The sequence below is a fragment of the Benincasa hispida genome, chromosome 8, assembly GCF_027475165.1.
Source record: "Benincasa hispida cultivar pf3 chromosome 8, pf3_genome.v1.1, whole genome shotgun sequence".
Classification (NCBI taxonomy): Eukaryota; Viridiplantae; Streptophyta; class Magnoliopsida; order Cucurbitales; family Cucurbitaceae; genus Benincasa; species Benincasa hispida.
In genome coordinates, this window is record NC_143485.1 from 51,044,135 (window position 1) to 51,060,176 (window position 16,042).

Sequence of the window (16,042 nt, forward strand, 5' to 3'; positions counted from 1 at the left end):
CAAGTTAACGCGATGACTCATTTGACCGCTATGGATTGCATTCAATGGGGAGAGGTACATCCAGCAGACGTCTATCCATGGGATCAACTACCCGTATATGCTATTTATGATGAATCATGGAGCAACGACCACAACTATGATTGAGGGGATCACCTAATTTTCGATTTGGATGAGAATCTCATTCACGAGGGCCATAGTTTCTATCAATTTAGTTATCAAGAGGATCGAGGCAACCCTCCAGTCTTCACTACCCCAAACTGTAGTCCAAGTGATTCTCAGGGTACACAGCCATATGACCAACTGTTTGCATATGATACCTCTTGCAGTACCTCGTCTCTGGAAATGTCACTGAAGCATTACATTGAAAAGAGCGAGGAATGAGATAGTCGCAAGCTGACTCTCTCAAAGAATTATAAGCCCAAATAGATCATCTTACGAGAGAAATAAAGAAGAAAATGTCTGGTACATCACAAGAGAGTTCAGGAATATTGGGGCAAAAAGGTAAAGAACAATGTCATGCCGTGACATTGCGGAGCGGCAGAACAACAGCCCCCATTACGCTGAAGGTACTAGAGGCGGTAACAATACCAGCTGATTTAACTATTGATGATGACCAAGTATAAAATAATGAAAGCAACCCCAATTCAGAAGCAAGATTATTTACAAAAGATGAAGCTTCTCAAGACTTAAATTCTCAATCAACGCAACCGCCAACCAATAACACACAGCAAGTGTAGGACTTCACTAAGCAGCAAAGTAAGTAGGAAACACGCTGGGATCCTCCACCTTTCCCATCCAGGCTGAAAAAGAAAGACGATAGTAAGCAATTTTAGAGGTTCCTGGACATTCTTCGACAGCTGTATCTTAATATTCCCTTAATAGAAGCATTAGAGTAGATGCCGAGCTATGTGAAATTCCTCAAGGACATTCTAGCCAATAAGAGAAAGATCGGAGAAAATGAAACAGTTGCACTAACATACAAGTGTAGCGCTTTATTTCAAAATAATCTCCCTGCTAAAATGAAGGATCCTGGGACCTTTACATTACCCTGCGTCATAGCAGGGAAGATGGTCGGGAACGCACTGTGTGATTTGGGTGCGAGCATAAATTTGATGCCCTTGTTAATCTTTAAGAAGCTAGACATCGGTGAAGCCAGACTAACCACGATTACATTACAGTCAGCAGATAGATCAATAAAGCTTCCAGAGGGTAAGATAGAAGATGTTCTCGTGCAGGTAGACAAGTTTATCTTCCCGGCAGATTTTGTTATATTGGATTATGAGGCAGATAGAGAAATCCCTATCATCCTGGGATGCCCATTTCTCGCCACAGGGCGAGCATTGATTAATGTGCAGAAAGGAGAGTTTACCATTCGAGTCGATGATCAAGAGGTAAAGTTCAACGTACTCAATGCGTTGAAGTATCCAGAAGATGTGGAAAACTGTCAATATATTGAAGAACTGCAGGAAGAACAGTTGCACGAACCCCTGAAGGAAATGAAGGAGGAAGATGTTGAAAATGGCGCAATATTGGAGGAGGATTGCGCCGCAATTCATGCTGAATCTAATTTCTAACCACTCGAGTTATCTGAACAAACTTCACAACGCATTAAGCCATCTTTAGAAGAGCCATCTGTGTTGAACTAAAGCCGTTTCCAGTGCACTTAAAGTATGCTTACTTGGGAAGTAACGACACGTTACCAATTATCATCTCTGCATCACTAAGTAAGGAGAAAGAAGATTCTCTCATATGGATCCTAAGGAACAACGCAAAAGTCTTAGGATGGACCTTGGCAGATATTCGAGGAATCAGTCCTTCGTATTGCATGCAAAAGATTCCTCTGGAGGAAGGAAAGAATGGATCAGTAGAAAGGCAGCGTCACTTAAACCCTGCCATGAAAGAGGTTGTAAAGAAGGAAATAGTGAAGTGGCTGGATGCCGATGTCATCTACCCGATATCTGATAGCAGCTGGGTAAGCCTAGTGCAGTGTGTTCTAAAGAAAGAGGGGATGACAGTCATCACCAATGACAAGAATGAATTGGTTCCCACAAGGACAACTACAGGGTGCAGAATCTGCATGGACTACCGCAAGCTAAATTTGGCCACCAAAAAGGACCACTTTCCACTCCCGTTCATTGACCAGATGTTGGACAGACTTGCAGGGAACGAATTTTTTTGCTTTCTTAATGGCTATTCAGGGTATAATTAAATAGCAATTGCGCCGGAGGATTAGGAAAAGACAACTTTCACGTGCTCATTTGGTACGTTCGTGTTCCGGCGCATGCCATTTGGACTCTGTAATGCACTAGGCACTTTTCAACGATGCATGATGACAATATTTTTGGATTACTTGGAGAAGTCAATCGAGGTTTTATGGATGATTTCTCAGTTTTCGGCAGTAACTATGACTCCTGTTTGACCAACCTTGAGAAAGTCTTGAAAAGATGCATGGAAACAAATCTTGTACTGAATTGGGAAAAATGCCACTTCATGGTGGAGGAAGGAATAGTTCTGGGTCACAAAATCTCCAAGGCAGGGTTGGAAGTTGATCAAGCAAAAATCGACGCAATTTCCAAATTACCCCCACCAGTGAATGTAAAAACACTAAGGAGCTTTCTGGGTCACGCGAGATTTTATAGAAGATTTATTCACAATTTCTCTCAGATTGCAAGACCCCTTAGTGCACTTCTCGAAGTTGACCGCGAGTACAATTTTGATAATGCCTGCACTAAAGTGTTTAACACATTAAAAGATGCACTTATCTCTGCTTCGATTTTGGTTGCGCCAGATTGGACGCAACCCTTTGCATTGATGTGTGACACTGGCGGATATGCTGTGGGCGCAGTTTTGAGTCAACGTCGGGAAAAGGTGTTGCATCCCATTTATTATGCGAACAAAACACTGAACGATGCACAGGAGCACTATACGACCACGGAGAAGGAAAGGCTTGCAGTGGTATTTCACTAGAGAAGTTTCGACAGTACCTGATCGGAACAAATGTGGTGGTGTATACAGATCACTCTGCGATTAAATATCTAATGACAAAGAAGGATGCAAAACCAAGATTGATACGATGGGTGTTGCTCCTGCAAGAGTTTGACCTGGAAATTAAAGATGGGAAGGGCACCGAGAACCAAGTTGCAGATCATTTGTCAAGACTAGAAAATTGTGAGGTTCAAGGGACAGAAAAAGATATTGAGGAAAGATTCCCCGATGAGCTGCTGATGGCAGTAGGCGTTAATGTCCCCTGGTATGCGGACATAGTAAACTTTATAGTTTGCGGTAAACTACCGGATCATTATACCTACTAGCAAAAGAAAAAGATAAGATATGACGCAAATTTTATTTCTGGGACGATCCATTCCTATATCGATAAGAACCTGATCATATAATACGTCGATGCGTTCCTGAGCACGAAGCCAAGAGCATTTTAGAACTCTATCATGAGTCCCCATATAGAGGACATTTTGGGGGCCAAAGGACTATAGCAAAAGTCTTACAGTGCTGCTACTTTTGGCCAACTCTGTTTAAGGATACCCATGCTCATGTTGTGCAATGCGACAGGTGCCAAAGGATATGGAATATGTCTAAAAGAAATGAAATGTCATTGACGTCAAACTTAGAAGTTGAAGTATTTGATGTATGGGGAATTGACTTCATGGGCCCGTTCCCACCATCCGAAGGTCATCAATATATTTTGGTTGCGGTTGATTATGTATCAAAATGGGTTGAGGCCATCACATGTGCCAAGAATGATGCAGCCACTGTGGCGAAGTTTTTGAAAAAGAATATTTTTGCACGCTATGGAACGCCACATGCCTTAATCAGCGATGAGGGCTCTCAATTCATCAACCGCATAATTGCTAACCTGTTGACTAAATTCAACGTCAGCCATCGAATGGAAACTGATTATCACCCACAGACTAATGGGCAGGCAGAAATCTCTAACAGAGAGATCAAAACGATCTTAGAGAAGGCGGTTAATACTGCCATAAGAGATTGGTCACCCAAACTTGACGAGGCACTATGGGCTTACAGGACTGCCTACAAAACACCAATTGGCATGTCTCCGTACGCCCTGGTCTTCAGAAAAGCTTGTCATCTGCAGTTTGAGTTGGAATAAAAGGCAATGTGGGCATGCAAGAAGCTGAAGTTCGATTTAGCCAGTGCGGGGGAAGTCTAGAAGTTACAATTGAATCAGTTGGTCGAATGGTGAAGGGATGCCTATGAAAATTCCAAGATATATAAGAAGAAAATGAAGAAATGGCATGATGACCACAGACATTCACCAAAGGTCAGCAAGTATTGCTATTCAACGCACGATTGCGACTATTCCCTGGAAAGTTGAAGTCTCGCTGGTCCAGGCCATTTCGGATCAAGACCATCTTTCCCCACGACGCAGTGGAATTAACAACGTTGGATGGGAGTAGCGCATTCAAAGTCAATGGTCAGCGGATCAAACCCTATTATGGAGGCAACTTCAATCGACGCATGGACACCATTGATTTGGGTAAGCAGGATTAAAATGCTTGCAGGAAAAGGGATTGCGGTAATTCTAAGAACTTCTTTCAGTCGGCCTTCCCATTTATGTTTACTCGCTTTCTTTATGGCTTTCTTGTACCATTTGTTTCATTTTATGATCACTGTTTAATAGGATTAGGCCTTATTGTTCTAGCAGTCTCAAATATTTACATATGTTAAATGTAGTAGCATGGGCACATGACTTTGTGAATGTTCGATAAATCACCACAAGACCTTTTCAACTTGCGTTAAGAAGAAAGGAAAATAAACTGGTCTATAACGAAAGGTTGGGTGTAGTAAGTAGAAAGAAGAGGAGATATGCATCTAATACACCCAAATACATTGCGGTGAAGGGTGTGTTGCGCACATATGCCTCCTTTGCCCGGTCATAGTTAAATGCACTATGTTGAGGTATCCTCCAAAAATGTATTTAGTTAAGGGGTGTGCTGCAGGGATGTATGCGTGTACCCATCCTCAACAAAAATGTATCTGCGTTTATTGGAAGCATGACATGAATTGTAAATCATGCACCCTTCCTATGTAAATTGTAACTTTACAAAATTATTTGACTCTTGTACAGGCATGAGAAAATTTTGTTCGTAATGCGACCATTTATAATCTATTCGCATACTTTGTTAATAGTCAATACAATCAAAGTACATAATTCACTCTACTCTTTTTCTGCGCCTCTGTCTGTATCTTCCTTTGTTAATCGATGTTATATTTGTACTCTTGTATTTTTACAATCTTCATTGCGTTGCTATGACGTATTATATGTTACACTTAGAAAAATTTCCCATACTTAGTAAATTTTGATTAACACTTAGTTAACTCTTAGTTTAGCAGTACTTTACCTTTTATCTTTCAAAGTCTTTCTCAAACCTTCTTTTTGAAATTTTCTTCTAAGTGTTTGTCTAATCTATCCAAACAACGCAATGAGGACCTTGCTCATCTTTAAATTTAGGGGTGGGGAAGGTCTAAGCAGATGAACTCAGAAGTATGCAGTATTTCAGAAAATGTGTCCCTTTTCGTTTTCAAATAAAAAAAAAATTATGCAAAACTCCAATGTTAGCGCAAGGGAAAATTTCAAAACTGTTCCCAACCTGATAAGATTTTAGTTGTGAAAGGAGCTTGCTCGTAGTTGGATGATCGTATGACACCCTTAGGAGCAAGCCAAAATGAAGGTGGGTTTCCAAGAACAACGTTGAATAAATAAAAAATAAAAAATGCAAGGGACAACTCCTCTGATTGTCATGAGTTAAAGTTATAATTGGCACACTACCGTAGTTGGATGTTCGCATGACACCCGTGGGGACAAGCCAAAACAAAGAGTGTAACCATGACCAACTGTCTCTAAGTGAATAAATGACGCAAGGTTTTGTTCACCACATATAGATACATCAAGTTGTTTTTGAGATAAACTTTCTATTTTGAAAACTCGAAAAGTGTCTTTGAGCAAAATTTTGTTACATAGAAGAATAATATAAGGCTTGCTAAGAATTAGTAAGGATAGAAGGGAAGTGCGATGTTAGGTAATGTGCCTAAGTGTAACATTCGAAGCAACCAATCATCGCAGAAATATAGGATAGGAATGGAGCATGATTGCCTTAAGTAGAAGATATGCTTGAGGACAAGCATATATCTAAATTTGGGGGTGTGATAACTTGTAGAAATACAAGTTATTTATGCCACCTTATCCAGATATTGCGGTCAAAAGTTGGTAATTATGCGCCAATTGTATGAAAATTAACCTAGTATGACAATAATTATAAATGTTTGCAATTACAACCACTAATGCCAAAAAGATGGAGGACAAGCCAAACTTTACTTTGTTTTGCAGGAGACCAAGTCACCGCTTGCGCTCAAGGCTCATGAGAAACTAATCAACACATCTCTATCACATTGTGCCCGTCGATCAACCATGAAGATACGATTACCGAAGTAACAGCACAATACGAAAGTTGGTCCAGAGCTACGCTTCGACCGCATGCAGTAATAAAAACAAACATCGCATGCAAACCCATGATCGAAAGATGCAACTGAGCAACGCGAGAGCGGAGGATTGAGACACGTGTACAACTAACAGTTGTGCAAATTGATGGTCTGATTGCATAACAGAAGAAATAATATCCCTCCATCTGTGAAATTACCATAACCATCACGTGGGGACCACAAGGCTGGAGTCAAAGGATCTGCTCCTATAAATACCCCAATGATTTCAGAGAAGAGTATACTATTTGATACTGGACTAAGTGCTGTAAGATTTTAGAAGAGAAAAGGTTGAGCTGAGTGCTGAAGAGAAGAAATATGGGAAGAGAATGAGATAAGGCCGAGAGGTGAATCTCATATCTAACCTATCACATACTCGATCGAAGCTTTGTGTAGAGACCCCTGCTACTGGTGGAGCAAGCTTGAGAGGGAAGCTCTTCCTGCCGTTGAAACCATCCGATCCGACAAGCAGATCTCCATCGAATCTATGCTAAGACATTGGCACCAGATTGTATCTATTCTATCTCTCTTTCATTGTATTCCATATTCTCTTTATCTCTTCATTCACACATCATATATCAAACACTTAGTAGAAATATTAAATGTTTTGATAGATTTCGTTTACCATTTTCTGTCATTTTCATTCACCCATTAGTCACTTTCTTCATGATGTTTTCTTAATCCCTTGATGAGCAATATGAATCACCAATAACATAATATGTATTAAAGTTATAAAATACGTTTAGCTAAAGCATGCTAGACGGCATCTTCACCTGTGAGAGCAGAAGTGAAGATGTCATTCTAATCTATCGAGAGAAGGTCAGAAGATTGCGTTAACTAAAGTGAGTAGTACTTCCAAACATGGAATCAACCTTGTGTTCATTATGTTAGACTCTGTTTCACCACAGACATGTGGGAAACGCGGCCGATCACTGAAAGGTGTACGCTAAGAGAAGAGCGAAACAGTATTTGTACCTTCAATTCAATTAAGAACTTGCATTGTTTGTAATACTTATCTTTCTTTTTCTAATCTGTTCACAAGACTTGTCGTCGCATCCCACGTCTTTGCACAACCTTCACAGCCAACCTTAATCCTAGTATCTTGCACATAAAGCCTATATCTTGTAACATCTAGCTTAGGTTTATTGTATTTTTATGCCTTATCGCATCTTTACCGCTTTCCTTTATTTTCCTGAAATTTACATACTGTACACACCTTTTATAAAGAATTAAGAACCTGGTCGCATATACCATGAACATACCGCAATAACCGACACCACTTCCCCGTGTTCGACCTCGAATCACTCCGAGAAACTCACGGTGGAATTATACTTGGTTCCATTGTAAGCAAACTTGTGACAACGCAGGGCATACTACCTAAGCAATCCCTAATTAACGCATAAATAGTAGTAGTATCGCATCATTGTGAGCATTTAATGTCACACATATCCCATCGAGTTACAATTGCTCCATCGCACGATCAGTGAAATATCAAGAGGATAAAAAGTATGAAAGATAGAGTTGGCAATTATAAAGAGTAGTAATCATGCAAAAATTAAGATAGATTCATGAAAGAAAAATAACAAAAGGACACTAAAAAAAAGGATATATTTTGTCCCTGATGAATGTGTGTCGCTTATCAACACAGGGACTACATGTTTCTTCTTCATTCTGGCTTACTCAGGTCCACGGAGGTTTTCCCTCATTTTCTTGATCCTCTGGCGCGATCATCATCTGGTTATAGCTTCTGATATCTGCGCGTGTCCCTCCGATTGTTCTAATTCATTTCTTATAGGATACTGAGTAGCGTAGTTTCTTTTTCTTTCGATAACGCAGAGGGTTTCTGTGTTTTTCTTTCTTCATTCAACTTCAATTTTTCTTCATTGTTCACTATTATTGCATGGCAGGTTTCTAAGGATATTGTTGCATCCTCTCTTTCTTCATTTTCCTCCTCGGCCTCCTCATCTTCAACGTAAGTGTGTTTATCGTCGGAATCTGATAAGCCTTCATCTTCTGGTGATCGCCTCAAACCTGAGCTTCTTTCCATTGATGCTCATTGTGATCTCTCCTTTGTGCACATCTATTTGAACACGACCAGTAGATAAGAATGGTCGTCTCAATATGATTGGCACATCTTTATCCGCTTCATAGTCTAGATTGATGAAGTTTACAAGTAGAATGAATTTGTCGATTGTGACCAAGACATCCTTCAATTTTCCTTCAGGGTGTACCAGGGACCTATCTGCAAGTTGGAGAGTCACCGTCGTGGGTGTCAGCTGACCTACATTCATCTATCTGAAGATTGAAAGGGGCATTAAGTTTATGCTTGCCCTAGATCGCATAATGCTTGACCGATGTAGATCCCTCCTATTGAGCAGGGTATCGTAAAGCTGCCTAGATCCCACCGTGGCAAATTTTTCTGTGCTTCTCTTCTTCGACACCATATCCTTAAAAAACTTGGCATATATCGGCATCTGCTCTATCGCTTCTGTAAATGGAATATTGATGTGTAGTTGTTTTAATATTTCCAGGAAGTAATGATACTGACCTTAATCGTTTTGCTTCTTTTTCAGTCTTTGCGGGAATGGACGTAGCTGTACTTTCACTGTTTCATGGTCTGGAGGTTTAAAGGTGGTCGCAACTGATAACTTGTAGAAATACAAGTTATTTATGCCACCTTATCTAGATATTCAGCCAAAAGTTAGTAAATATATGCCGATTGTATGAAAATTAGCCTAGTATTACAATAATTATAAATGTTTGCAATTACACCCATTAACACCATAAAGATGGAAGACAAGCCGAATTTTACTCTGTTTTGCAGGAGACCAAGTCATCGCTGGCGCTCAAGGCTCACGAGAAACTGATCAACGCATCTCTGTCACATTGCGCCCGTCAATCAACAATGAAGAGACAATTACCGCAATGGCGGCGCAATGCGATAGCCGATCCAGAACTATGTTTCAACCGCATGCAGTAATAAAAACAACATCGCATGCGAACCCATGATCGAAAGATGCAGTTGAGCAACGAAAAAGCAGAGGATTGAGACACTGTATAACTAACAGTTGTGCAGAATTGACGGTCTGATTGCATAACAAAAGGAATAATATCCCTCCATCTTCGGAATTACCATGACAATCATGTGGGGATCACAAGGCCGGAGTCAAATACTTGCACCTATAAATACCCCATTGATTTTAGAGAAAAAGTATGCTACAAGATACGGGGTAAATGCTGTAAAATTGTTGAGAGAAAAGGCTGAGCTGAGTGCTTGAGTGAAGAAATCCGGGAAGAAGACGAGATAAGGCCGAGAGGTGAATCTCATATCTAACCTGTCAAACACCCGATTGAAAGCTCTATGCAAAGATCCCTACTACCGGTATGGCAAGCCTGAGAGGGAAGCTCTTCCTACCATCAAATCCATCCTATCCGGCAAGCAGATCTCCATCGAATCAGTGCCAAGACATTGGCACTTGTTTGTATCTGTTCTACCTCTTTCATTGTTGTATTTCATGTTTCCTTTATCTTTTCATTCACACGCCATGTATCAAACTCTTAATAGACGTATTAAATGTTTTGATAGCTTTCATTTACCATCTTCTGTCTATTTCCGTTCACCCATCAATCACTTTCTTCATGATGTCTTCTTAATTCCCTAATAAGCAATATGAATTAACTAAGTACTTAATCTGTGTTAAAGATATAAAATGCGTTTAGCTAAGGCATGCTAGACGGCATCTTCACCTGTGAGAGCAGAAGTGAAAATGCCATTCTGATCTATCGAGAGAAGGTCAGAAGAATGCATTAACTAAAGTGAGTAGTACTTCCAGACATTGAAGCAACCTTGCGTTCATTATGTTAGTCTCTGTTTCACCATAGACATGTGGGAGCACGGCCGATCACTGAAAGGTGTACACCAAGAGAAGAGTGGAACAGCATTTGTAGCTTCAACGCAATTGAGAACTTGCGTTATTTATATTATTTGTATTTCTCTTTCTATTTTGTTCATAAGACTTGCCGCCACATTCCACGTCTTTGCACACCTTTCACAACCAGCCTTGACCCTAGCATCTTGTACATGAAGCTTGTATCTTGTATCATCTAGCTTAGGTTTATTGTATTTCATTTTATTATCACATCTTTACTGCTTTACTTTATTTTATCGCAATTTATGTACCTGTACAAACACATTTTTAAAGATTGAAAACATGGTCGCATATATCATGAACATACCACAATAAACTAAACCAGTCCCCGTGTTTGACCTCGGATCACACCGAGAAACTTGCGATGGAATTACACTTGGTTCTATCGTAAGGAAACTTGTAACAATGCATGGCATACTACGTGAACACCCATCATTAATGCATATCTAGTGGTAGTATCGCATCATTTCGAGCATAGAACATCAATCACAGTATATCTTAATTTCACGCCGTCAACAGCAACTTCAGATTCCATAATCTCAGGCTCCTCAAACTCAGTTTGCGTCAATGGTTTCTTTGATTCGCATTTGAATCGGTCTTGCTAGGCTCCTTCCTGACTTCCACTGTCGCCTTTCCGCTTCTCAAGGTGATTGCCAGATAGTGTTCTTTCCTTGTATTCCCCGGGTTGCATAGGAGCTCCTTTGAGCTCGGCGGTGTTCCCTGTGGTCTATTTTTCAGCTCTCCCGCAATCTATCCTATTTGAATTTCTAGATTGTGGATGGAAATCGCCTGGTTCTGGAGGACTATTTCATTTTTTTCGATGTATTTTTTTAAAAAATTCCCCAGAGACGATGATGGTGGCATTTGAGAGCTGTTGGCTTGTTGTTGCTATTGATCGTTAGTTCTTTGGAAAAATCCTGGTGGTCCTTTTTTTTGCACCATAGGTTGATAGCCTTGTTGTTGGTTATTTTTTCAAGAAAAAATTAGGGTGGTTTCTAATAACTTGTAGAAATACAAGTTATTTATACTGTTTTATTTAGATATTACAGCTAAAAGAAAAAAAAGTTGCATCGATAGTATAGAAATTGGCTAAGAAATGCGAAAATTATAAAATGTCATCAATACACCCACAAACACTATTGTAATGGTAAAAGAGAATGTTTCAATCTCTGTTTTGCAGGAAATCAGTCACCGCATGCGTTCACGGCTCAAAAGCAAAATAAACAACGTATCTCGTCGCATTGCGTCCATCATTCAGGAATGAAGAGATGATCAACGCAATGATGGCACAGGCGACAATTGATCAAGAGCTTTTCGATCAACGCAATCTCAACCGCATGCGATAATCAAAATCAATTCCGCATGCGGCGATCGATCGAAGATGTAAAGAGCAACGCATTTGTAGAGGATTCTGACACGTGTACAGCTTTCGGTTGTGCATTTCTGATGGGTTGATTGCGTAACAGAAGGAATATTCACTCCACTATTTCAGGAACTACCATAACCATATAGTGGGGACCACAAAGTCAAAGAGCCAAGCTTCGCCTATAAATAGCTTCTCAAACTCACTAAAAGATATACTTGAATACATAGAAACGTGTATATACTGATCTGAGAGAGAGACTGGTCTGAGCGACTTCTAGAGTTGATCCGGGAAGAATCACGAGACAAGGCCGAAAGGTGAGTCTTCGGGCAAAGAATCCTTCCAATCCCCACCGTTGAAGCTCTGTATGAAGGTCACTTCTACCAGAAGAGCAAGCCTGATAGGGAAGTTCTCCTCTCCATTACTTCCACACACCGGCAAGCATAACCTCTATTCAGATCTGTGTCAAGACATTGACACTCCTTCTATATTTGTCTCTAAATCTTTATTTCATCACTTGTTTTCATCTTCTTCTTTACTCTATCATTCACACCATGTATCAGACGCTTAATCTTAGTATTAATTGTTATGATCATCACCATTATCATCTCTCTGTCTATTTCCGTTCATCCATAATCCATTTTCTCCATGACGTTTTCCTAATTCACTGAGTAATTAGCAAGAATTAAGCAAGTAAATTAATTTGTGTTAAGGAAATAATTATGTTTAACTAAAGCATGCTCGATGGCATCTTCACCTGTGAGAGCAGAAGTGAAGATGTTATTCCGCCTATCGAGAGAGGGTTGGAAGAATGCATTAACTAAAGCGAGAAGTACTTCCAGAGATGGAAGCAACCTTGCGTTCATCACGTTCATCCTTGTTTCGTCATAGAGATATGGGAACGCGGTCGATCACCGAGAGGTGTATGCCAAGGGAAAGCGGAACCTTAGTTGCTTCTTTAACGTAATTAACAAACTTGCGTTGTTTTTACTAGTTATTCTTTCTCTTTCTGATTCATCCATAAAGACTTGCCATCGTATACCACGATCCTTTGTATAACTTCACAATCAGTCTCGAGCTCAGTATCATGTATCATGTATCTTATATCTTGTATCATATTAGTTTAGGATTTTATTTCCAATGAAATTTTATTTTATCAATGCAACTTTATTTTCATCGCACTTTAGATTCCTGTATAAACTCAATTCTTTATTAATTGTAAAAACCGATCGCATGTATCACAAAAGTAACGCATTAACGAAAACAATCCCTGTGTTCGACCTCGGATTATTCTAAGAAACTTGCGTTGGAATTATACTTGGTTTCAGCGCAAGGAAACTTGGGACACGCATTACTCTATCGTATACTACAAACATATCATTAACAACGCATATTTAGCAGTAGTATCGCATAAATTCTCTTTATTGCAAAGCACTTGAGTGCATATTTAGCACATCATCTATCATCACAGTGCATGCATAATAAGGAAGCAATTTTATGTCATCAAGTTTATGGCGCCGTTGCTGGGGACTGGTAATGGTTAATGTTGAGTACTTTTGTGGTATTTTGCAAGACAGATCTCTTTGTATTGGTTGTTTATCGCGAAGAGCAGTCTGATGGTTTATAAGTACTGGACTTGATCCAGAAATTCTAAGCTGGCCCAGAGATCAGGTATTTTTCGCGTAGGAACACATCAGAACCAAATTAAGCACTGGAATTTCAAGACCTACGGTTGCGGAGAATGCAAGGTTTGAGATAAGGTCGGTCATGCTTCAAATGATCTAAAATGCGGAACAATTTGAATACAAGGAGAAGACCTACATGCTCATTTGACCAGCTTTGTAGAAATGTGCAACGCATTCTCCATACCTGGTGTGATTCCCGAAGAAATTAGATTGTATCTCTTCCCGTACACACTGTGGTATGAGGCAAGGAGGTGAACAATGTCCTTGATGACATTGCGTAGGCAAGCTTGACTGCCTGCAGGAGATGCTATTGCGGTAACTCTGACAAGCTTCTTTCAATCAGCGACCTTATATCTATGTTTAATCGCTTTATTTACAACTTTTCTTTACGATTTTCTGCCTTGCGTTATTTACTGTTTACTAAAATAGCCTTCACTGCTTTATGAGTTTACTTTCAATTTAATTCATTTGCGTTATTTCCATGCTTTGTTCAAGTTCCTTACTTTTCTGCATTAGTTGCATGGTTCTTAAAAATTATGTGAATGACTGATTAAAATGATGAATACCGCAAAGTCTTATCGACTTGCGTGTTTGATGAATTAAAAAGAAAAATAAAGATTGGTATGCATTGCGATGATGGGTGCATCTTGTGATAACAAGATACACTTTGCGTCCACCCAACCCAAATGCATTGCGCTGAGGGGTGTGTTGCACTCGTATGTATTTTTCGCCTGTCCTTAGCAAAAACGCACTATGTTGAGGTAGTGTTGCGCCAGTAGAAATACAGTGCGCCCATCCTCCAGAAATGCGTTGAGTTGAGGGGTGTGTTATGTTGATACATGTGTTGTTGCCCATCCTCTGCAAAGATGCATTTGCATTAATGGATGTGTTAATCATTAACCGTGCACCCGTCTGAATCAAATACAAAAGATAATTTCATTCATTATTTTCTATGTATAGAAGCTAATTACTTGATTCTTTGTACATGCTAAAATTTTGTATTGTGTTATTTGTAATTCTTTGTATACTTGGTTAATTTTTAATACAACTGAGTAACAATTCTTTCCGTATGCGTTAGCCTCTTATTTATCATTTTTTGTCAATTATTATGATGTTCTTTATCTTCTATCTTACATTATTAATTGCGTTGCCGTGATGAATTATATGCATACCCTTAGTAACATTTCACAAACTTTGTATTTTCTGACTAACACTTAGATAATTCGTAGCAATAGCACTGCTTTACCTTTTTTGGGTTTCGCTCTCTGATCGCATTCTTGCCAATCTTAATGGTTTTTCGATATGCGATCAAGAATGTTCTTTGCCTCATCATAAGTCTTGTCCAGCAGACCGTCTGCTACTGCTGCATTGGTAGCTATCTGCGATGCAGAATTTAATCCATGATAGAAAATCTCCATTTGGAGGCAATCCGGCAATCCATTGTGCGGGTAATTGTGCACTAATCTCTTAAATCTTGCCCACGCGTCACTAAGCGATTCATCTTCTTCTTGTTCAAAATTGGTGATTAACTTCCTCCTTCTGGCATTCTCTGTAGGAGGTAAATACTTCTTCATCAACTTCTCCACAACTTTCTCCCATGAAGTTATCTCTCCTGGGTCGAGGGAGTATGTCCGTTTTCTTCCTTGTTGTCAACGTTTATCTTTCTGTCGTCTGCAAAATGTTCTTTCGATCTCGGGGTCATAGTTGGGCTTAGGAGGGTGTCCTTCGTTCATGCTACGCTTGCTTCTTCCTTTACCAAAGGAATGGCAATGCAACAAAGGTCGAAAGCTACAAAGATCAAAGAGGTTTGATGTTAGCGCAATCTATACCATAGTCCCTGGGAACGGCGCCAAAAACTTGATGCATAGAATTATGATGCGATGGTGTGAGTATGCGATTTTATGTGTTATGCAGTGATCATGCAAGTTTTCCTAACAAGGCCCAAGTATAAGCCTTCCTAGGTTTCCTGGTAAGTCCAGGGTTGAACACAGGGACTACTAAGTAGATATGTGACAGACGCTTTGATTCTATTGCAGTGGTGAAAAAGAAGTGTATAGTATTTTGATTTAAAGTTTCCTATGCGACGGAGTTGAACACGGAGTGATGAAAGCATAGAGTTACAATAAGTATGCGATGAAGGGGTTGAGAAGGGGTTTAGCTACCACTTCCCAAGATGGTTTACAAGTTATGCGATCAAGCTATACACAAATATCAATACTACTTTCTCCATGTAGAATGCCATAATTCCTATTTCTAGGACGCATTCGATGTATTTACGAAACGGTCGATAGAACTTATTTCTAAGTCTCTACTCTTGGCTATGCGATCTAATCCGACTCTCTTAAGCCTAGATTCTACCTTTAGACTACTCTCTCAAGTATGTCCAAATGATGAATGATGCACACATAAAACAAGGTGACCGCATACCACCATTTCCTATTTCTAGGGCGCATGCAATGTGTAAATAGAAATAGAACTTATGTCTAAGTTTCTACTCTTGCTTATGCGATTCTAATTCGACTCTCTCAAGCCTAGATTCTAATCTAACTCTCCCA

At 39.7% G+C, this 16,042-nt stretch overlaps 1 protein-coding gene across 1 annotated transcript; it reads left to right on the plus strand.

Annotated features, from left to right (window-relative positions):
- Positions 1-896: 896 nt before the first annotated feature.
- Positions 897-1,574, plus strand: LOC120084096 (uncharacterized). The gene has a single exon (XM_039039997.1). The coding sequence runs from the start codon at positions 897-899 to the stop codon at positions 1,572-1,574; it is 678 nt and encodes a 225-aa protein (XP_038895925.1).
- Positions 1,575-16,042: the final 14,468 nt, after the last annotated feature.